This window comes from Felis catus, chromosome B2, assembly GCF_018350175.1.
Source record: "Felis catus isolate Fca126 chromosome B2, F.catus_Fca126_mat1.0, whole genome shotgun sequence".
Taxonomy (NCBI): Eukaryota; Metazoa; Chordata; class Mammalia; order Carnivora; family Felidae; genus Felis; species Felis catus.
In genome coordinates this window covers 85,618,530-85,642,511 of record NC_058372.1, presented here as the reverse complement: position 1 = coordinate 85,642,511, position 23,982 = coordinate 85,618,530, and the positions used below count along the sequence as shown (strand labels likewise).

At 35.8% G+C, this 23,982-nt stretch overlaps 1 protein-coding gene across 2 annotated transcripts in view; it reads right to left on the bottom strand.

Annotated features, from left to right (window-relative positions):
• Positions 1-23,982, bottom strand: part of MANEA (mannosidase endo-alpha) — a 67,565-nt gene that overhangs the window by 16,559 nt on the left and 27,024 nt on the right. For both annotated transcript variants that reach the window (XM_003986390.6, XM_019830967.3), the window contains exon 3: positions 13,450-13,559. In XM_003986390.6, coding sequence (XP_003986439.2) covers positions 13,450-13,559 — 110 coding nt within the window. The remainder of the gene's footprint in view (positions 1-13,449; positions 13,560-23,982) is intronic.

The following is a 23,982-nucleotide window of genomic DNA, read 5'->3' as shown; positions in this document are numbered from 1 at the left end:
AATAAACCTAACCAAAGAGGTAAAAGATTTATACTCTGAAAACTATAGGAGACTTATGAAAGAAATTAAAGAGGACACAAAGGAATGGAAAAACATTCTACGCTCATGGATTAGAACACTGTTAAAATGTCTACACTACTCAAAGCAATCTACACATTTAATACAATCCCTGTCAAAATACCACCAGCATATTTTGCGGAGCTAGAACAAACAATCCTAAAATTTGTATGGAACCACAAAAGACCTTGAATAGCCAAAGCAATCCTGAAAAAGAAAAATATAACTTGAGGCATCATCATTCTGGATTTCTAGCTGTATTACAAATCTGTAGTCCTTGAGACAGTATGGTACTGGCACAAAAACAGACATACAGACCAATGGAACAGAACAGAACCCCCAAAATGGACCCACAACTATATGGTCAACTATACTCCACCAGAAAAAAATGGTACTGGGAAAGCTGGATACTAACATGCACAAGAATGAAACAGGACTACTTTCTTACACAATACACAGAAATAAATTGAAATGGATGAAAGACTTAAACGTGAGACAGGAAACAATCAAAATCCTCGAGGAAAACCCAGACAGGAACCTCTTTGACTTCCACTGCAACAAATTCTTACTGGACACGTTGCTAAAGGCAAGGGAAACAAAAGCAAACATGAACTATGGAGACTTCATCAAGATAAAAAGCTTCTGCACAGTGAGGGAAACAATCAACAAAACTAAAAGCAGGCTACAAAATGGGAGAAAAGAGGGGAGGGACCGACATGGTAGGGAAACGGGGATCCGAAGTTCCCTCATCTCACAAACAAACCAGTGCTGAAGCTAAAGGACTTTGAACTCTGAGAGTCTGGGAGGAAAAGAGACAGTCATGCTTCCAGGCACCCACTGGGACAATCAGATGGGCCATAGGTGCATGATTGCAAACCCGGAGAGAGAAAACAAAGGAGGGGAGGGATCCCCTTCTGCGGAGAGACAAAGGGAAGAGCAAGAGTGGCTGAGGAAGCTTAGGACTGTATCTGGACAAGAAAAAAACAAAACAAAACAAAACAAAAACATGGATCAGGAAGGAGAAAGAGCCAATCTCTAACTGAGGGGCTTTCTCCAGACAGGGGACTGGGGCTGGCTGCCCATATGGTGCACCTGGGGAAGAGGGGAGCCAGCCCCAGGCTCAGTGGCTAGGTCAGGGGTGCAGTCCTCAGTAGGAGAAAGCAATCCTCTCCCTGGAGTGCTGTGGGACAGGGCAGGTCCCCCTGCACCCGCAGCTGGGGACCACATATTGGGTGGCGCACAGCTGTGCTTCCCCAGTACCAGGGCACACGGACAGGAATTTGAATCCCAGCCAAGCACTGGGGCTTGGGAGTCGGTGGAGCAGGACAAACTGACTCGTTTTTGCCCGTGGCACTGTGAGGACAGCTCGAACAGAGTGGTTTGGCTCACTGGGTCCAAGGAGGAGAGACTGGGGTGTCACTATTTTTCTCCCCATCACCAACAAGGGGGGACTTCAGCAAAGGGCCAATGGGGCCCACAGAGGAGGCGGGACCCGCCTACACCAAACCACACCCCTCTGCGCCTGCTAACTGCCTATCTACTGGAGCAGGATTGATACTGATGAACCAGATGGCCTCTTCTCCAGACCAGCGCTGTTGCATTGCCTGATCTAATTCTCAGACATTTATTATATAGATATATTCTTCCTTTTCTCCTTCTCATCTCTTCCCTCCTCTACTCTGGTTACTCTAAATATGTCTTTAAACAAACCAAAACCAATCTATTCTCTTGATACATGTTCTATACCTCCTTCTTTATTCTCCTTTCTCTCTCTCTGGATTAAACCATATAGTTTCTCTGTCTGGGTAACTATTTTCTTTTTCTTTTTCCAAGTGTCGTCTTTATTTTCCTTTCTCTCTCTCTCTCTGGATTAAGCCACAGAGTTTCTCTGGTCAGTTCTTATTCTTTCTTTTTCCCTACCCCTGTCATTTTTCTCTTTGTATGGGATAAGGCCTCTTCCATCAGCACCACCTCCACCCTGTTGTTTACTAGTAGCTGGTGTTTCTGGTTTTTTGTTTTTGAGTTGTGTGTTCAAGTGTTTTTGTTTTCTGTTTGTTTTTGTTTGCTTTCCTTTCCAGGGCTACTTCAAGGAACAAATCAAAGCACATCTAGTGAAGGGTTCAAAATATCACTAAGAGCAGGGAGACAAAGTAGCCAAACTCACAACAATAGAGAGCAAGTAACACTCTCCAAAAAAACACCTCCTATAGGGCCAGGCCCTGGACAATGTATGGCCCCCCTTTAATATAGCAGTGCTTGCAGGTGCAGGACACATACAAAGCTTAAAACACATAAGGGACAGAAAACTAGCCAAAATGACAAAAATGGAAGAATTCCCCTCAAAAGAAATTCCAGGAAGAAATGACAGCTAAAGAATTGCTCAAAACAGATATAAACAATATGACTGAACAAAAATTTAGAATAATAGTCATAAGATTAATTGCTGGTACTTGAAAAAAACATAGAAGACAGCAGAGAATCTATTGCTGCAGAGGTCAAAGAACTAAAAAATAGTCATGATGTATTTAAAAAAATCTGTAATGAGGTGCAAAATAGAGATGGCAAAAACCAGAATTGAAGAGGCAGAGAGGAGAAGAGTAAAATTATGGAAAAAGATGAAAAAAATTCTGGATCACAAGGGGAGAATTAGAGAACTAAGTGACTCAATGAAACAGAACAACATCCATATCGCAGGAGTTCCAGAAGAAGAAGAAGAAGAAGAAGAAGAAGAGAGAGAGAAGGGGGCCTAAGATGTGCTTGAACAAATCATAGCTGAGAACTTCCCCAATCTGGGGAAGCAAACACGTTGAAATCCAGGAGGCACAGAGAACTCCCTTCAGACGTAATCTGAATTGATCTTTTGCAAGACATATCAGAGTGAAACTGGCAAAATACAAAGATAAAGAGAGAACTCTGAAAGCAGCTGGGGATAAACGGGCCTTAACCTGTAAGGATAGACAGACACATGAGGGTAGTAGCAGATCTATCTACTGAAAATTGACAGAAAGGAGTGGCAGGAAATTTTCAAAGTGATGAATAGGAAAAATATGCAGCCAAGAATCCTTTATCCAGCAAGACTGTCATTCAGAACAGAAGGACAGATAAAGGTTTCCCCAAACAAACAAAAACTGAAAGAATTCATCAGGACTAAACCAGCCATACAAGAGATCCTAAGGGGGACTCTGTGAGTACTGCAAAGACCACAAAGAACCAGAGACACCACTACAAGCATGAAACCTACAGATAACATGATGACTCTAAATGCATATTTTTCATTAATAACACTGAATGTAAATGGACTAAATGTTCCAATCAAAAGACATAGGGTATCAGAATGCATAAAAAAAAAACAAGACCCATTCTATTCTCTGTCTATAAGAGACTCATTTTAGACCTGAGGGCACCTTCAGATTGAAAGTGAGGGGATGGAGAACTATCAAGAAAGCTGGAGTAGCCAAACTTATATCAGACAAACTGGACTTTAAATTAAAGGCTGTAACAAGAGATGAAGAAGGGCACAGTCTATCCATCAAGAAGAGCTAACAATTAGAAATGTTTATGCACCGAATTCAGTAACACTCAAATATATAAAACAATTAATCACAAACCTAAGCAATCTTATTGGTAAGAATGTGGTAATTGCAGGGGACTTTAATACTCCAATTACAACAATGGACAGATCATCTAGACAGAAAATCAATAAGAAACAATGGTCCTGAATGATACACTGGAGCAGATGGACTTGACAGATAAAGTTAGAACTTTTCATCCAAAAGCAGCAGAATAAACATTCTTCTTGAGTGCACATGGAACATTCTCCAAGATAGATCACATATTGGTTCACGAAACAGCCCTCAATAAATACAAAAGAATTGAGATCATACCATGCACTTTCAGATCACAATGCTATGAAACCTGAAATCAACCACAGGAAAAAGTTTGGAAAACCTCCAAACACATGGAGGTTAAAGGACATCCTACTAAAGAATGAATGGGTCAACCAGGCAATTAAAGAAGGAATTAAAAAAATATATGGAAACAAATGAAAATGAAAACACAACAATCCAAACCCTTTGGGATGCAGCAAAAGTAGTCCTAAGAGGAAAATACATTGCAATCCAGGCCTACCTCAAGAAACAAGAAAAATCCCAAATACAAAATCTAACAGCACACCAGAAGGAACTAGAAGCAGGACAACAAAAAAACCCAAACCCAGCAGAAGAAGAGAAATAATAAAGGTCAGAACAGAAATAAACAATATAGAATCCAAAAATAAAAATAAAAATAAAACAGTAGAACAGATCAATGAAACTAAGAGTTGGTTTTTTGAAGAAATAAACAAAATTGATAACCCCTAGCCAGACTTCTCAAAAAGAGAGAAGACCCAAATAGATAAACTCATGAATGAAAATGGAGTTATCACAGCCAATCCCTCAGAAATACAAGAAATTATCAGAGAATACTTTGAAAAATTATATGCCAACAAACAGGACAACCTGGAAGAAATGGACAAATTCCAAGACACCCACACACTACCAAAACTCAAACAGGAAGAAAGAGAAAATTTGAACAGACCCCAAACTAATGAAGAAATTGAATCAGTTATCAAAAATCTCCCAACAAATAAGGGCCCTGGATCAGATGGCTTCCCTGGAAAATTCTACCAGACATTTAAAGCAGAGTTAATACCCATCCATCTCAAATTGTTCCACAAAATAAAACTGGAAGAAAAACAGCATTACCTTGATTCCTAAACCAGACAGAGACACCACGAAAAAGGAGAACTCCAGGCCAATATCCCTGATGAACACAGATACAAAAACTCTCAACAAGATACTAGCAAATCAAATTCAACAGCATATAAAAAGAATTATTCACCATGACCATGTGGGATTCACTCCTGAGCTGCAGGGCTGGTTCAATATTTGCAAATCAATCAATGTGATACATCACATTAAGAAAGGATAAGAACCATATGATGCTGTCAATAGATGCAGAAAAAGCATTTGACAAAATACAACATCCTTTCTTAATAAAAACCATCAAGAAAGGAACATACTTAACATCATAAAAGCCATGTATGAAAAGCCCACAGGTAATATCATCCTCAATGTGGAAAAACTGAGAGCTTTCCCCCTGAGATCAGGAACACGACAGGGATGTCCACTCTCACCACTGTTGTTTAACATAGTGTTGGAAGTTCTAGCATCAGCAATCAGACAACAAAAGGAAATAAAAGGCATCAAAATTGGCAAAGAAGTCAAATTTTCACTTTTTGCAGACAACACAATACTCTACATGGAAAACCCCAAAGACTCCACCAAAAGACTCCTAGAACTGATACATGAATTCAGTAAAGTTGCAGGGTACAAAATCAATGTACAGAAATCGGTTGCATTTTTATACACCAATAATGAAGCAACAGAAAGAGAAATAAACGATCCCATTTACAACTGAACCAAGAACCATAAAATACTTAGGAATAAACCTAACCAAAGATGTACAAGACCTGTATGCTGAAAACTATAGGAAGTTCATGAAGGAAACTGAAGAAGACACAAAGAAATGGAAAAACATTCCATGCTCCTGGATTGGAAGAATAAATATTGTTAGTATTTGTTAATAATATATTTGTATATTAATATTTGTTATTATATTTGTATATTGATATGTGTTAATATTGTTAATATTTGTCAATACTACCCAAAGCAATCTACACATTCAATGCAATCCCAATCAAAATTGCACAGGCATTCTTCTCAAAGCTAGAATGAACAATCCTAAAATTTGTATAGAACCACAAAAGACCCCAAATAGCCAAAGTAATATTGAAGAAGAAAACCAAAGTAGGAGGCACCACAATCCCAGACTTTAGCCTCTACTACAAAGCTGTAATCATCAACACAGTATGGTATTGGCACAAAAATAGACATATAGACCAATGTAATAGAACCCAGAATTGGACCCAAAAATGTACGGCCAACTAATCTCTGACAAAGCAGGAAAGAGCATCCAATGGAAAAAAGACAGTATCTTTAGCAAATGGTGCTGGGAGAACTGGACAGCAACATTCAGAAAAATGAAACTAGCCCACCTTCTTACGCCATGCACAAAAATAAACTCAAAATGGATGAAAGACCTAAATGTGAGTTAGGAAACCATGAAAACCCTAGAGGAGAAAGCAGGCTACCTCTTTGATGTCAGCCGCAGCAATTTCTTGTTCGATATATCTCCAAAGGCAAGAGAATTAAATGAAAAAATGAACTATTGGGACCTCATCAAAGTTTCTGCACTGCAAAGGAAATCATCAACAAAACTAAAAGGCAACAAACAGAATGGGAAATGATATTTTCAAATGACATATCAGATAAAGGGCTAGTATCCAAAATCTATAAAGAACTTAACCAAACTCCACACCTGAAAAACAAATAATCCAGCAAAGAAATGGGCAGAATTCTAAAGACATCCAAATGGCCAATAGACACATGAAAAGATGCTCAATGTCACTCATCATTGGGAAACACAAATGAAAGCCACACTGATATACCACCTCACACCAGTCAGAGTGGCTAAAATGAACAAATCAGGTAACTATAGATGCTGGCGAGGATGTGCAAAAACAGGAACCCTCTTGCACTGTTGGTGGGAATGTAAACTGGTGCAGCCATTCTGGAAAACAGTGTGGAGGTTCCTCAAAAAATTAAAAATAGAGCCACCCTATAATCCAGCAATAGCAATACTAGGAATTTACCCAAGGGATACAGGAGTGATGATGCATAAGGGCCTGTGTACCCCAATGTTTATAGCAGCACTTTGAACAACAGCCAAATTATGGAAAGAGCCTAAATGTCCATCAACTGATGAATGGATAAAGAAGATGTGGTTTATATATTCAATGGAATACTATTTGGCAATGAGAAAGAATGAAATCTGGCCATTTGCAGCAATGTGGATGGAACTGGAAGATTTTATGCTGAGTGAAATAAGTCAGTCAGAGGATAGATATATTTTCACTCATATGTGGGTCTTGACAAACTGAACAGAAGACTATGGGGGAAGGAAAGGGGAAAAAAAAAGATACAAACAGAGAGGGAGGGAGGGAAACCACAAGAGACTATTAAATACAGAGAACAAACTACGGGTGAATGTGGAATGGGGGAGAGGGAAAATGGGTGATGGGCACTGAGGAGGGCACTTGTTGGGATGAGCACTGGGTGCTGTATGTAAGCCAATTTGACAATAAATTATATTCATTAAAAAATGGGAGAAGATATTTGCAAATGACATATCTAATAAAGGGTTAGTATCCAAAATATATAAAGAACTTATCAAACTCAAAATAACGTAGAAGACATGAACAGACACTTTTCCAAAGAAGACATCCAGATGGCTAACAGACACATGAAAAGATGCTCAATATCAGTCATCATCAGGGAAATACATATCAAAACCATGATAAGGTACCACCTGGCACATGTCAGAATAGCTAAAATTAACAACACAAGAAACAACTGGTGTTGGTGAGGATGCAGAAAAAGGAGAACCCTCTTGCACTGTTGGCAGGAATGCAAACTGGTGAGGCCACTCTGAGGAAGAGCATGGAGGTTCCTCAAGAAACTAAAAATAGAACTACCCTACAATCCAGCAATGGCACTATAGGTATTTATGCAAAAGATACAAAAGTACAGATTCAAAGGGGTACATGCACCCCAATGTTTATATAGCAGCGTTATCAACAATAGCCAACAACAGAGAAAGCCCAAATGTCCATCAACTTATGAATGGATAAAAAAGATGTGGTATACATACAGAATGGAATATCACTCATTCATCAAAAAGAATAAAATCTTGCCATTTTCAATAATGTAGATTGAGCTAGAATGTATTATGCCAAATGAAATATGTCAATCAGAGAAAGTCAAATACCATATGATTTCACTCATATGTGGAATTTAAGTGATGAAACAGGTGAGCATATGGGAAAGGGGGGAAGAGAAGGGAGGGAAACAAACCGCAAGAGACTCTTAATGATAGAGAACAAACTATGGCTTGACAGAGGGAAAAGGTTGGTAGTTGGGCTAGATGAGTGATAGGTACTAAGGGCACCTGTTGTGATGAGCACTGGGTGTTGTGTGTAAGTGATGAATCACTGAATTCTACTCCTGAAACCAATATTGCACAGCATGTTAACTAAAATTTAAATTAAAAAAAATACTGTAACATAATAAAAAAATCTGATGCAAAAAGACTAAGTATGTTGGCAATTAGACATCTTTGCCACATTCACCTAAACAATAAGCTTTAAACAGGAGAAATCCAAACCTATCCCCATTCATCAGAACACCCTCAGTGTACCTTTAAACTCTGAAAGTACAATCTAAAAAGCCAGCTTTCTTGGGTTGTGAAGGCCCCTTCCCTCTCATATCCCAGGATTATAATATCTATAGTTATAGGTAAAGAAGAGTAGCCCTTGGACCTGTTTTGTAGAAGATAAATCATGTTACTTATCCAGTTTCAGACTTGGTGCCAGAATTTGCAAGGTCTGTATATTTGCAGATTTCAAGTGCCAATGAAAGCTAACTGAATGGTACAGGGGACATGGCAAATGACAGCTCTTCCCAGTCACCTAATTTAGGAGATGCTGCCTTAAGAGCTTTAGGGTTATAAAGTAGGAGAAGGCTTTATGGACAGGAATTAAAAACAAACAAAAAAAGACAGAAAAAAGAATTTGCCTATCTAGTTGCTCCCGCCTGTTTCCCTAGAGTTCCAGTTCTACTCCACAGTAAACTACTAAATCCGTAAGCTGTGAAAGAAGTTTTAAAACTAAGTTTCCTCTTTTTATTTGGAAATAATTTCCCTGTACCAGACAAACCAGCTGTATTTAATTAGGATATATAAACTGGAAGAAGTTTCAGAGCAAATAAAAACCCTCAGTGATTTTTAAGAGTGTTAACAACCTGAAAATTCAGAGTAACTAGTCTCTAGTGAAAAGATACTGATTCACATTTTCATCAAGATTTGCTAACATACTGCCTTAGAAAAACAAGAATAAACCTGAAGAAAAATGAACAGCCTGAGAAGAATTATTAGACATGAAAATTACTGCTTAAGGACAACAGTGGAGTGAATAATGCAAAAAACTAAACCAGTACCAGGAAGACAAGATTATTAAATACATTCCTTTTATACTTCATTCTAAATGATTCTTCAATTATATACTAGAATTCCACATAAAGTGCTTTGTTTTTGGACTGTTTCATTTCATTGATCTCTTTCTGTATAGTAATGCTAATGCCATACTTCTAATATCTATCATTTTATAGTACATTTTGTTATTTGGAAAAACAAGTTTTTCCCTTCGTTAATAAACATTTTTTTAAGTCTTACTTTTTTCTAACATAGTTATAAACTTTAGGATTAGGTGGTTAAGTTCTATAAAATCTCATCAGAATTTCTCATTTGAATTGCACTAAATTTACAAATTAATTATATTAATATATAAAATACAAATGTTTGAAAGAATGTCCACTTGGCAATTTTGACTCTTCACAATAAATTCACGTTTCTCCAGGGGTGCCTGGGTGGCTCAGTTGGTTAGGGGTCTGACTTCGGCCCGGGACATGATCCCACACTTCGTGGGTTCAAGCCTTGCGTCAGGCTCTGTGCTGATAGCTCAGAGCCTGGAGCCTGCTTCAGAATTTGTGTCTCCCTCTCTCTCTGTCCCTTCCCTGCTTGCACTCTGTCTCTCTGTCTCCCATGAAATAAATACTAAAAAAACAAAAAAAAAATTAATTCATGTTTCTCCATTTATTCAAGTCTTTTATATCCTTTCATAAAATTCCAAAGATTTCTTTGTATATTTACTGCTATGCTATTTTCAATGTACATTTTTTCCATTATGTTCCCTATAATACAAGAATCCTCTTGACTTGTATATTCTTTGGGTTTGGCCACCTTATTGGACTCTTTACACATAATCGTTTTTAGATAATTTTCATGAGTTTTATAGGTATTTTCCACTTGTAAAGAATGGTAATTTTATTTGGAACACTTTTAGTTAAAATGATTTGTTCAGAATTCAGTCACTATTAAATAATACTGACGATAGAAGGCATTTTTGATTGATCTTGGCTTAATGAACATGTTTTACCATTGTTTTTCCATTAAATGTTTGACATAGGTTAGTAGAAGACCTCATTTATCCAGTTAAAAAACTTGCATTCGAAGATTTATTACTAATGAGTTTTTATGTAGTCAAGATTTCAGTATCTGTTATGACATATTTTATCTCCAGTAAACTTTACTTAACATTCATATAGCGCTTACTCTGTGCCAGACACTGAGCACTTTTCATATATTACTTCATGTAATCTTTCCAACCACTCTGCAGATTTTCTTTTTCCATTTGAAAGATGAGAGAACTCAGGCATAAGTGTTACATAGTTCTTATGTGGTTGAGTCAGGATTGAATGCAGAGATCTGAATTCAGATTTCATACTCTTGAAACAATTCTTCAGCTTCTTGCTAATGGACACTTCTTATCTGCATTTTTGCTTTAGGAATTTTGCATATGTTTTCATTAGTGAGATCAGTCTATAAATCTTTCTCATGCTGTACTTGTTTAGTTGGTCTACCAGTAGATAAATCCATAGAAGAAGTCAAAGTGATAGTCACTTCTAAGATTAGGTCAAGAAAACACTGGACTCTGTCTCAGATCATTCACTAAGGGGAAACTAGTTGCCATGTGTTAAGGGGACTCAGGTAACTCTGTGGGAAGGCTTACGTGATGAAGAACCAAAACTCCCATTCCAATAGCTGAAAGGAACTGAGGTCTGTCAACCTTTGCATAAGAAGCTCGGAAGTGGATCCTACAGCCTTCAGATAACTGCAGCACCAGCAAAGAAACTGACTACAACCTCTTGGGAGACCCTGAACCAGACCCACCAGGTTCAGCCACTTCCAGATTCTCAACTTTTAGAAAATGTGTGAGATAATACATGTTTGTTCCTTTAAACTGCAGAATTTTACGGCAATTTGTTATGTAGCAATAGATAACGGGTAAACTCTCCACTGTATTTTAGTATCATAAGAATCAGCTGTTTCTCAAAGGTTGACTAGAAGTAATGGGTGAAATCTGATGCTATGTAAAGATATGCTCAATAAACTTTTAGATTTTTTTCTATGATACAAGTTAATTCAGAATGAACTATCACAAGGAGAAATTAAGAAAATCCCATTTACAACTGCATCAAAAATAATAAAATACCTAAAAATAAATTTAACCAAGAAGGTAAAAGATCTGGACACTGAATAGAAGACATTGAGAGAAACTGAGGAAGACACAAATGGAGAGATACTCCATGTTTATAAACTGAAAGAACTAATATTGCTAAAACATGCATACTATACAAAGCAACTTATAGATTAAATCCCATCCCTAGGAATATTCCAATGGCATTTTCAACAGAAATGGAACAAATAGTCCTAAAATTTGTATGGAACCACAAGAGAACCAAAACAGAGAACGAAAAAGAAACCTCGAACTATCAAGGTCCCTAATTTCAAATTGTATTACAAAGCTACAGTAATCAAAACAATGTGGTTGGTACTGGCAAGATCAAAACCAGAGATATAAATCAATGGAACAAACAGAACAGAAAGCTCCCTCCCCCAAAACCCACACAGATATGGCCAATTAATCTTCAACAAAGGAGACAAGAACACACAATGGAGAAAGGCCAGTCTCTTCAATAAATGGTATTGGAAAAACTGGACGGCTACATGCAAAAAACTGAAACTGAACCACTGCTTTACACCATACAAAAAATTAACCAAAAATGGATTAAAATCTTATAAATTTAGAAACTACAAAACTGGAAGATAACATAGGTGGCAAGTTCTTTGACACAGAGCTTAGCAATGTTAATTTTTTTTTTTTTTTTTTTTTGGATTTGACACCAAAAGCAAAGGCAACAAAAGCAAAAACAAACAAGTGGGACTATAGCAAACTAAACAGGTTCTGCACAGCAAAGTGAAAGGCAACCTAGCAACTGGGAGAAAATATTTGTGTATCATATATCTGATAGGGAGTTAATATCCAATATAAATTTTAAAAACACACAATCCAATTAAAGTTCTTAACATTTTTTCTAAGATATCCAGACAGCCAATAGGTACATGAAAAGGTGCTCATCATCACTTACTTAACGGGGAAATGCAAATGAAACCACAAAGAGGTATATCTTATACCTGTTAGAATGGCTATTATCAAAAAGATAGTAAATAACAAGTAATGTAGAGGATGTAGAGAAAAGGGAACCCTTGTGCACTGTTGTTGGGAATATAAATTGATTCAGCTGCTATGGAAAACACTATGGAAGTTCTTTAAAAAAATTAAACATAAAACTACCATATGACCCAGCAATTTCCTTTCTGGTATTTATCCAAAGGAAACAAAAACAAGTTTGAAAAAATACTTATGCTTATTGCATCATTACAAGCATATCAGAAACATTATAGGTTTGGTTCCAGACTAGTTCAATAAAGTGAATATTGCAAAAAAGTGAGTCAAATGAATTTTTTGGCTTCCCAGTGCATAAAAAAGTTATGCTTACACTACATACAGTATAGTCTGTTACATCTGCAACAGCATTATGTCTAAAAAAAACAATGTGTCTTAATTGAAAAATACTTTACTGCTAAAAAGTGCTAGCCATCATTTCATCTTCCAGTAAGTCATAACCACTCATCACAGATTACCTTAATAAATATAATGCAAAAGTTTGAAATATTGCAAGAATTACCAAAATGTGGCAAAGAACATGAAGTAAGCAAATACTGTTGGAAAATGGTGCTGATATTCAGCACCAAAAAGTTGGTTGAATATTATTCAGCCACAAAAAGAAGGAAATCTTGCCATCTGCTACAACATGGGTGGACCTTAAGGACAATATGCTATGTGAATTAAGTCTATCAGAGAAAGACAAATACCCTATGATCGCACTTAAACGTGGAATCTTAATAACAAAACAAAACAACTTCACAGATACAGAGAACAAATGTGTGGTTGGCCTGAGGTGGGTGTGAGGAGGGGTGAAATGGGCGAAGATGGTTAAAAGGTACAAACTTCTAGTCACAAAATAAAAAAGACCCAGGTATATAATGTACAGCACGGTGACTATAATTAATGTTGTATTACGTATTTGAAAGCTGCTAAGAGAATAGATCTTAAAAATTCTTATCACAAGAAAAAATAATTTCTAATTGTGTGGTAATAAATGTTAACTAGACTTATTTTGATGATCACTTCACAAAATAAACACATCAAATCATTATGCTGAACACCTGAAATTAATATGTCAATTTTATCTCAATAAAAAATAAATTAAATACCTTCAGGTTATATTTATGAGCTTTATCCAAAATAGTTGGTACCAAATCATCAGTATTTTCTCCATTTTCATCATTTGTACCAGGTGGGTACCAAGATAGGGCTAGTACACCTAATAGAAAAAACCAAAAAGAAAAATAAATACAGGAACAGGACTGATTGGAGGTATTCCACACAGATTTTTCTTAAAAGGCAGAACAAAGACCAAATTGGCAACAATAAAAAAGAAACATATTCCCATATAAGTTATTATTTTGTTACTTAAATATTACCTATGTCTATTTAATTACTTTGTATAGTCATATTTAAACTCTATCAGGTATGAATATATTTAATAAGTTTTACTTTATAGAATTTAGGTTTACAGAAAAACTGCACTGAAAGTACAGTTTCCATACATTCTCTTCCACACCCCCTCTCCAACCCACATACGGTTCCTGTTATTAATACCTTGCATTACTGTGGTATGTTTGTTACACATAATAAACCGATATTGATACATCATTATTAATCAAAGTCTACCTTTTGTGTTGTACAGTTCTATGGCTTCTGACAAAAGCATATTTGCCCACTGTTACAGTGTCATATAGAATAGTTTTACTGACCTCAGAATCCTCTGACATCCCTCTATTCATCCCTCCTCTCTCAATCCCCTGGACAATAATTGATCTTTTTAGTATCTCTATTGCTGTCTTTTCCAGGATGTTACATAGGTAGAATTATACAGTAACTTCTTCAGACTGGCTTTTGAAATTTAGTCATACATACATAACTAAGGTTCATTCATGTCTTTTTGTGGATTTATAAATCATTCTTTTTTATTGCCACATACTATCTCATTGTATGAATGTGCCAGTTTATCCATTCAACTACTAGAGGATACCATGGATGCTTATTTGGGGAAATTATGAGCATTCAAGAAAAAAATTACAGTTTCTTCCTGTAGTACTTACTTTTGAAATGATAAGTTACAAAATAAGTATTAGAAACATAAGCCTGCAAAAAAAAAATCACTGACTTTGATGGAATATTTGAAGTCAAGTAATTCAAACCCACATTAATATATAAAGCTATAACAGGCCATTAGAAAAATGCTACTAATTTCTAAATTAATCAACATACTCTTTAAGGCATGGAGAGAAATACAATGGTACCAAAAGAGAAGCATATGGAAATGCAGAAACTGCAAGGTTAGAAACCGGCAGAGAATTAAATTATAAGATTTAAACTTTGGAGTAGACATGCCATGTACAGAGCAGCCCCATCTAGGGAAACAAAACAGAACTTTCATTAACATTTCCAAAAGAAGAAGAAGAAAAAGAAGAAGTGGTCGTCTATGTCCTCTATCCACTCTGAAAACAAGAATAGCATTAAGAACACAAGAGGTAGAAAAAGAACCTACAATAGGCTTTAGGAAAGCTTATGGCTAGTTACAAAGGGAATCTATTATATAGAGGGAAATGATGGTGAAAAAATGGTCTGGAAACAATTGATCAAACATTTAAGCTGCCTACTAGCCTAGTTTATAAAAAGAAAAAAAAAAACACCACTAATGAAGAGTCACAATTAAAAAAGTTTCAACACTGGACCTATGAAAAAATCCTGCAAAAAATAAGAAAACAAGCACGAGACAAAATAATGAAGAATATATAAAAGATTATCCATGAAGCCTAGGAAAATTTTAAGCACAGCATTCTCCCATGAAATTCAAATCAAAAGATTCCTGTTCCTAGCAATAAAGATTAGGTTACATAGACCAACATTTCCAATGACAAACAATTATTAAACAAAATACGGATTACAAAAAAACAAAACAAAACAAAAAAAAACTTCTCAAAGCCAAAGAGCTGGAGAATAACGAATTATCTGTCCAAACTGAGGCAAAAACACAAAGAAGAGAAGTATCTGAGCAAGAACTTGGTCTGCTCAAAACATAATTGGCAGAAGTAAACTAACCCTCAAAACCAGTGGATTAAGTACCAGGTTGACAAGCTTGGGAAGTCCTCTAGCTTTAAATTTAAAGTGACTAGTATTTTCTACTGTACTGAATACCATAGATAAAGAACATTTTCATTCTTACAGAAAGTTCTACCGGACAGCGTTCCTAGATTTCTGATCCTCCTAATACCTGACCATCTCATTCTTGTCTGCTGAGTTTTCTTCCTCCCTATCCTCATTCAAGTTCTACTCTAAGGCTTGAGAAGAATGTTCTTTGTTCCTCGTTACTCTACTTCAGCTTTTTTATTCTGTCAAATTATCATTTCCACATGTCTAATTCTATACCCTTACTGTGCTCCACAGTCTAATTTATCTTTGCAGCATATCTTTTGGACTGTATCCCTCATGAGTTCTGAACACAAGTAATAGTCTGGGAAATAAGCCAATCACGGTCTTCCTCACAAGGAGAGTTGGGCCACTGACAATGGTAATGAACCTTCACAGCAACCAGAAAATTTTCTCTAACACACATAATCTAAGTATCATTTATAAATAAGATTACTGAGTATTTCTACTATTTCAACTGTATAGTGAAAAGGGATATTCTTTGAGGTCTATTCTTAGCACACTAGCATTTTATTAAATGCAGATCATGTCATATTGATCATGGTGTCCCTCCATAGCACTTATTACAGGGTCTTCAATATAAATGGTACCCAACCATTTATTTTATGAAGTAAAACGATGAATCTAAACAGGGTAATAGTTAAGAAGATATGAAATCGGACAGACCTGGAGATTCAAGTTCTCATTCTCTTATTTGATAGGTGTTTATCTTTAATTAATTTTACTTAAGTTTCCATACTTGTAAATTGGGGATAAGCTCAGTTCATTCCCTAAAAGTGTTTTAAAAATAGAAAATGCCTTACAAAGAATAAGACCCCCAAAAGTGATTATAAAAACAATAATAAAAAGACAATGGCAAGTAAATTAGGATACATTTAACTCCACAGAACTTATGATAGCTTCTCTTCGATATAGAGAACTTACTGTTTCTTTCAAACATATTAAACACTCCTTCAAACTAAAGATTTAGCAGAAACAAAGGCAAGCCCAGTTTCAGACATAAACACTATTATCACTATATAGGATGACCCATGTTCAACAAAAAGTATAAGGCATACAAAAAAGAAAAAAAATAACTGTCAAGAGGCAAAGAAGTCAACAGAACCAAACTAGATATGAAACAGATACTGAAATCATTAAATAAGCAATGTAAAATTACTATGATCAAAACATTAAAAGATCTAATGGGAAAGACAGCTACCATATGTGAATCAGCTGGGAAATATGCCAGAAATGAAAATTCTAAGAATCAAATAGAAGTTCAGGGAAGAAAGCAGAGTAGGATGATCCCAGGTTCACCTCCTTCCATGGACACAGCTCTGAGACTATAGCTAACTCTAAGTAACTAACTCTGAAAATGACCTAAAGACTGGCAGAAAGACCTTTCACAGTCAATCAGACAGGAGGCTACGTCAAAAAGGGCAGGAGAGGTGGACACATGGTTGGGAACCAACCACCCAGGTGAGATTAACCACAAAAAGGACTTACACCACAAGCAAAGAGAAAGGAGAGGATTAGACCCCACGCTAGGCACCAGAAGTACTGGGATATGCACTAGGAAATGAGCCCCCATCTGGCCTTGAACACCTATGGGGCTGAACTTTAGAAGCTTTTAATATCACCAAGATTTAACTCCACTTACGTTACAAGTCAACTGGGCTTAACTCCAAGAGAGTCAGATAGCAACAGGAAACTGAGTTCCACCTTTAAAAAGCCAGCATAGTTCTCGCTTCGGCAGCACATATACTAAAAAGCCAGCATAGTAAATGACTCAACCAAAGACACAGCACAATAGTAGCAGTTTGAAAAGTGCCTGGGGTATACGTGAAGGAGAATCACTTACTAATCTCAGAACACATGCTAAAGCAGTGGGAATGATCAGAAGACTTCTCCAAAAACAAAAGTACTAGGGGGTGCCATTTCTCTTCCCCTCCCCCATCCTAGATAGCTGGACATTTGCAGGAGCCAGTACTAATGCTCTACCTATCTTTCTAGCATTGTGTGCTATGTCCCCACATTCCCATGCAGACCTGCCAATCCAACCCGCCTGCCTTGGCAGGCATAACAACAAAGTGGTTCCTGCCCCACCATAACCTGAAAACAGCCCCAGCAGGGATCCGCACAACTACAAAGTGACTCCTGCCCTGGGGAGAGGCCAACTAATCTCACACACCAGCATGCCCACAATTCCAGCAGCAAAGCCTCTTCACTGAGCAGAAAGAAGTTTTGCTGTTTGGTATCCCATAGCTGTGGCAGACAGGCTAAGAGCAGACAGCCTGACTGCTGACCCTGCCCACCTACAAGCCTGCAGAGGCCTCAGACTTCTCAACTGCACTGGGACCAAACCCTGCCTAGTGTGCCCACAGCAGGCAAAGTCAGTCACTGCATCTGATTGGGCCAAAGGTAAGTGAGGTTCAGGCACAATAGTAGGGTGCACACAGCCTGCAAAAGAAACACCACAGGAGCACCTGTTTCTGGTGACCAGGAGGGACTGAGCTACAGGGTATCACAGGACCTCTTCTATAGAAGACCACTATTTTTAAGATCAGGAGATGTAGCTGACCTCCATAATATATGGACACAGAGAGTCAAGCAAAATGAGATGACAGAGAAAGATGTCCCAAATGAAAGAAAAAGACAAAAATCACAGCAAAAGAATTCAATGAAACTGAGATAAGCAAAAATGCCTGATAAAAAAATTCAAAGTAATGGTCATAAATATAGTCACTGGAAGGGCACCTGGGTGGCTCAGTCAGTTAAGTGTCTGACCTCATCTCAGGTCATGATTCTCACAGTTCATAAGTTCAAGTCCCATGTCGGGCTCTGTGCTGACAGCTCAGATCCTGGAGTCTGCTTTGGATTCTATGTCTCCCTCTCTCTGCCCCTCCCCTGCTTATGCACTCTCGCTCGCTCGCTCTCTCTCTCTCTCTCAAAAATAAATAAATATTTACAAGAATTTAAAGATAGTCACTGGACTTACAAACAGAGTGGATGAATTCAGAAGTTTTACAAAAATACACGTATAAATCAAAAGAACCAGTCAGAAATTAAAAACAAACACCTCAATAGCTGAAATAAAAAATAATTAACAGCAGATTAAAAAGACACAGAAAAACAGATCAGTGATCTGGAAGACAGGGTAATGGGAAGCAACCAAGTTGAACAGCAAAGAGAAAAAAGATTAATAAAAAGCAGTAAGACTATGTTAAGGAAACTCATCATCAAGCGTAATAATATCCACATTATAGAGATAACAGAAAAAGGAGAGAAAGGAAGAGAAAATTTACTTGAAAAAATCAAGCTGAAAATTTCCCTAATCTGGGGAAATAGACATCAGTTTCAGAAAGCACACACAGTGCATAACAAGATGAGTCCAAGACACATAAGTAAAATGGCAAAAAGTAACAATAGAGAATTTTTAATTCAGCAAGCAAAACAAAACAAAACAATTACATACAAAGGAAACTCCATAACCCCAACAGGTGATTTCTCAGCAGAAACTGTTCAGGCCAAAAGGAAGTGGCATGATCTATTCAAAGGAATGAAAGGGAAAAAACAAACAAACAAACAAAAAAACTTGCAACCAAGAATAATCTACTCAGCAAAGTTACCATTCAGAATAGAAAAAAGAAGTTCTTTCCTAAACAAAAACTAAAGGAGTTCATCACCACTAAACCAGCCTTACATGATAATGGGAATTCTTCAAATGGAAAGAAGATGCCATAACAAGTAGGAAAGTTAATAAAGAAAAAATTTCACAGGCAAAAGCACATATATAATAAAGGTAGGAGATGAATCACTTATAAAGCCAATACAGTGGTTAAGACACAAAAATTGATTTTACATCAATTATATTTACAAAAATCATTCAAAACATACACAAAATAAAAAGATAAAGTATGACACCATATGTATAAAACAAAGGGAGAATAGTAATTTAGTGCTTTAGAATGTATTCAAACTTAAGCAACCATTAACACAACTGCATACATGTTATATATGATCCAATGGAAACCACAAATCAAAAACCTATAATGCCCCCCCACACAAACATATACACAAAGAATCCAATCCAAGCCTACCACTAAAGAAAGCCATCAAACCAAATGAAGACAGAGAAAAACTATACCAAAAAATTAACAAAATGGCAATAGGTACATACATATCATTACTTTAGAACAAGACTCACCTATATTCTGCCCACAAGAGCTTCACTTCAGACCTAAAGACACATAACACCCTGAAAGTGAAGAAGAGCTGGAAAAACATATACCATCCAGAAAACAAAACAAAAAGAGCTGGGATAGCAATACTAATATGAAATAAAAACAAAACAACATGAACAACAAAACCAAAAAACAAAAAACACTTTAAAACAAAGACTGTGGCCAGAGACAATTAAGGGCATTACATAATGATAAAGGGACCAATCCAACAAGAAGATATAACAATTGTAGATATCTATACAACCAAAGCACCTAAATATATAAATCAAATATTAACAGACAGAAATGGAGAAATTGACAGTATTACAATGGTAGAGGTCTTTAACACCCCACTTACATCAATGGATAGAAAATCCAAACAGAAATCGACAATGAAAAAGTAGCTCTGAATTGACACATTAGACCAGTTGTGAATTAACAGATATATACAGAATATTCTATCCAAAAACGTAAGAATATCCATTCTTTTCAAATGTACATGCAACATTCTCCAAGACAGATCACACATTAGGCCACAAACAAGTCTCAATAATAGTATGAAACTAGTAGTCAATTACAAAAAAAAATCTGGAAAGAACACAAATGTATGGAGGTCTAACAACAGGCTACTAAACAGGGAAGGAGTCAACCTTGAAATCAAAGAGGAAATCAAAAAACACATTGAGACAAATGAAAATACCATTCCAAATCTTTGGGACAGAGCAAAAGTAGTTCTAAGAGAGAAGGTTATGGCAATACAGGTCTATCTCAAGAAACAAAACCTTGAATAACCAAAACCACACCTAAAAGAGCTAGAAAAAGAACAAATGAAGCCCAAAGCTAGTAGAAGAAATAATAAAGTTTAGAGCAGAAATAAATAAAAAAGAAAAAAAAAACAGGAAAAAAAAAGATCAAAGAAACAAACTGGTCCCTTGAAAAGATAAACAAAACTTATAAACTTTTAGCTAGACTCATCAAGAAAAAAAAAGAGGCCTCAAAAAAATAAAATCAGAAATGAAGGAGAAAGAACAACCAACACCAAAAAAACAAATTAAAGCATTGTAGAGAACAGAATGAAAAATTATGTATCAACAAATTGGGATAACCTAGAAGAAATGGATTAATTTCTAGAAACATATAATCTGCCAAAACTGAATCAGGAAAAAATAGAAAATTTGAACAGGCCAATAACTAGTAATAAAATTGCACTGGTTATGAAAAAAAAAACCCATCAAATGTTCAAATGAGATCTACAGGTGAATACTATCAAACATTTAAACAGTTATTACTTATTCTTCTCAAACTATTCCCAAAAAAACAGAAGAAGGAAAACTTCTAAAATTCATTCTATAAGTCCAGGCATTACCCTGATACCAAAATAAGACAAAGACATCTCACAAAAAGAAAACTGGAGGCTAGTATCTCTGATGAACATAGATGCAAAATCCTCAACAAAATACTAGCAAATAGAATTCAACAATATATTAGAAAGATCATTCACCACTATCAAGTAGAATTTGCTCTAGGGATGCAAGGATGTTTCAATATGTGCAAAACAAAGTTTTTCCTCTATCAGGAATAAAACAAGATGTCTACTCTCACCACTTTTATTAAATATAGTACTGAAGTCCTAGCTGCAGTAATCAGAAAAGAAATAAAAGGTATCAAAATTGTTAAGGAAGAAGCTGTCACTATTTGCAGATGATGTGATACTATATATAGAAAACCATAAAGACTACACCAAAAAACTACTAGGAACTGATAAATGAATCCAGTCAAGTTGCAAGATATAAAATTAATACACAGAAATCTGTTGCATTAATTACAAAGTAGCAGAAAGACAAATTAACAATTTCATTTGCAATCACACCCAAAATAATAACATAGCTATAAACTTAACCAAGGAGGTAAATGACTTATACACTGAAAACTCTAAAACATTCATGAAAAAAATTAAAAAGAACATAAATAAATGGAAAAATGTTCCATGCTCATGGTTTGGAAGAATTAATGTTGTTGAAATGTCCTATTAATATTGTTGAAATGTCCTAAAGCAATTTACAGACTCAGTGCAATCTCTTATCAAAATACCTACAGAATTTGTCACAGAACTACAATATATAATCCTAAAACTTATACAGAACCACAAGACCTCAATGAGCCAAAGCAATCTTAAAAAAGAACAAAGTTGAAGGTATCACAATCCCAGATTTCAAAGTATACTACACAAAGCTGTAATAATGAAAACAGCATGGTATTAGCCAAAAAATAAGATGCATACAAGAATCGAGGACCCAGAACTAAACCCATGCTTATATGGTCAATTAGTCTATAACAAAGGAGGCTAGGATATACAATGGGTAAAAGACAATCTCTTCAATAAACTGCACTGGTACAGCTAGAGAGCTACATGCAAAGAAATGAAACTGTACCACTTTCTCACAGTATACAAAAAAAAAAAAAAAGAAACTCAAAATGGATTAAAAACCTACATGTGAGACCTGAAATTGTATCCCACAATATGTTTATTGCAGCATTATTTATAATAGCCAAAAATCCCTGAAAGAAAATAGTAATAATCTCTTTGACATGGGCCTTACCAAAATTTTTCTAGTTAGGTCTCCTTTGACAAGGGAAACAAAAGCAAAAATAAACTATTAGGAGTATACCAAAACAACAACAACAACAACAACAACAACAACAACAACAACAACGTTTTTGCACAGTGAAGGAAACCATGAACAAAATGAAAAGGCAACCTACTGATAGAAGACATGTGTAAATCATGCATCATATAAGGGTTTAATATTCAAACTACAAATAACTTTTACAACTCAATACCAGAACCAACAACAAAAAAAACCTGACGAAAAAATAATTTAGTTAAAAAATGGGCAGAAGACTTGAGTAGATATCTTTTCCAAAGAAGACACACAGATGGCCAAAATATGAAAAGATGTTCAACACCACTAATCATCAGGGAATTGCAAGTTTAAACCATGAGATATCACTTTACTATTGTGAGAACGGCTAGAATCAAAGACAGGAAGTAACAAGTCTTGGCATGGATGTGGAAACAAAAGAATTCTGTTCACTGTTGGTGGGGCTGTAAATTGATGCAGCCACTGTGGAAAACAGTATGGAAGTTCCTTAAAAACTTAAAAAAAAGAAATACCTAATGATCCAGTAATTCTACTACTGGGTATTTACCCACAGAAAATGAAAACTCTAATTCAAAAAGACATATGCACCCTATGTTTATTGCAGCATTATTTACAATAGCCAAAATATGGAGGCACACCAAATGTCCATCAACAGATGAATCACTAAATAATATATAGTGTATACATATGTATACACACACAATGTAATATTATTCAGCTATACAAAGAATGAGGTATTGCCATTTGCAACAACATGGATGGACCTAGAGGGTATTATATTAAGTGAAATAAGTCAGGCAGACAAATACCATAAAATTTCACTTATGTGTGGAACCTAAAAAATAAATGAACAAAGAAGAAACAAACCCCAAAATATAGAGAACTGGTGGTTGCCTGAAGGGAGGGATGTGGGGGGAATGGGTGAAATAGATAAAGGAGATTAAGTACAAATTTACAGTTAAGAAATAAATAAGTCACAGAGATGAAAGGTATAGTATGGAGAAAATCATCAATAATATAGTAATAACATTGTAAGATGACAGACGGTGACTACAGTTATAGTAGCACTGAGTAATATATAAGATTTGTTGAACCAGTATGTTGTACACATGAAACTAATACACCACTGGATGTTAATTACACTTCAATAAAAAGAAGAATCAAATAGAAATACTGGAAATGAAAAACATGTTAAAAGATGAGGAATATCTTCAACAAACTCATGAAAGGACTGAACAGAGCTGAGGAAAGGGTCAATTTCCAGTCACATAAAATTACATTAAAATATAATATGACTAAGGTAAAACACACATGTAACTGAAAACTCAGAAGAGGTAGAAGGTATATATGTCAAAATAATTGCTAATTATGCAAAGTTGATGACAGACACAAAACAACAAATTCAAGAAGCTCAGAGAATATCAAGCAGAATAAATACCAAAACCAACAGATACACACATGTTTAAACTACTAAAATTCATAAACAAAGAAAAAACATTTTAAAATCAGTGCAAAAAGGAAACATACAGGACGTAAAGATATAAAAAGTTTTGTAAAACTTACAGTATACTTCTCATCAGAAACCATGATAGAAAACAATGGA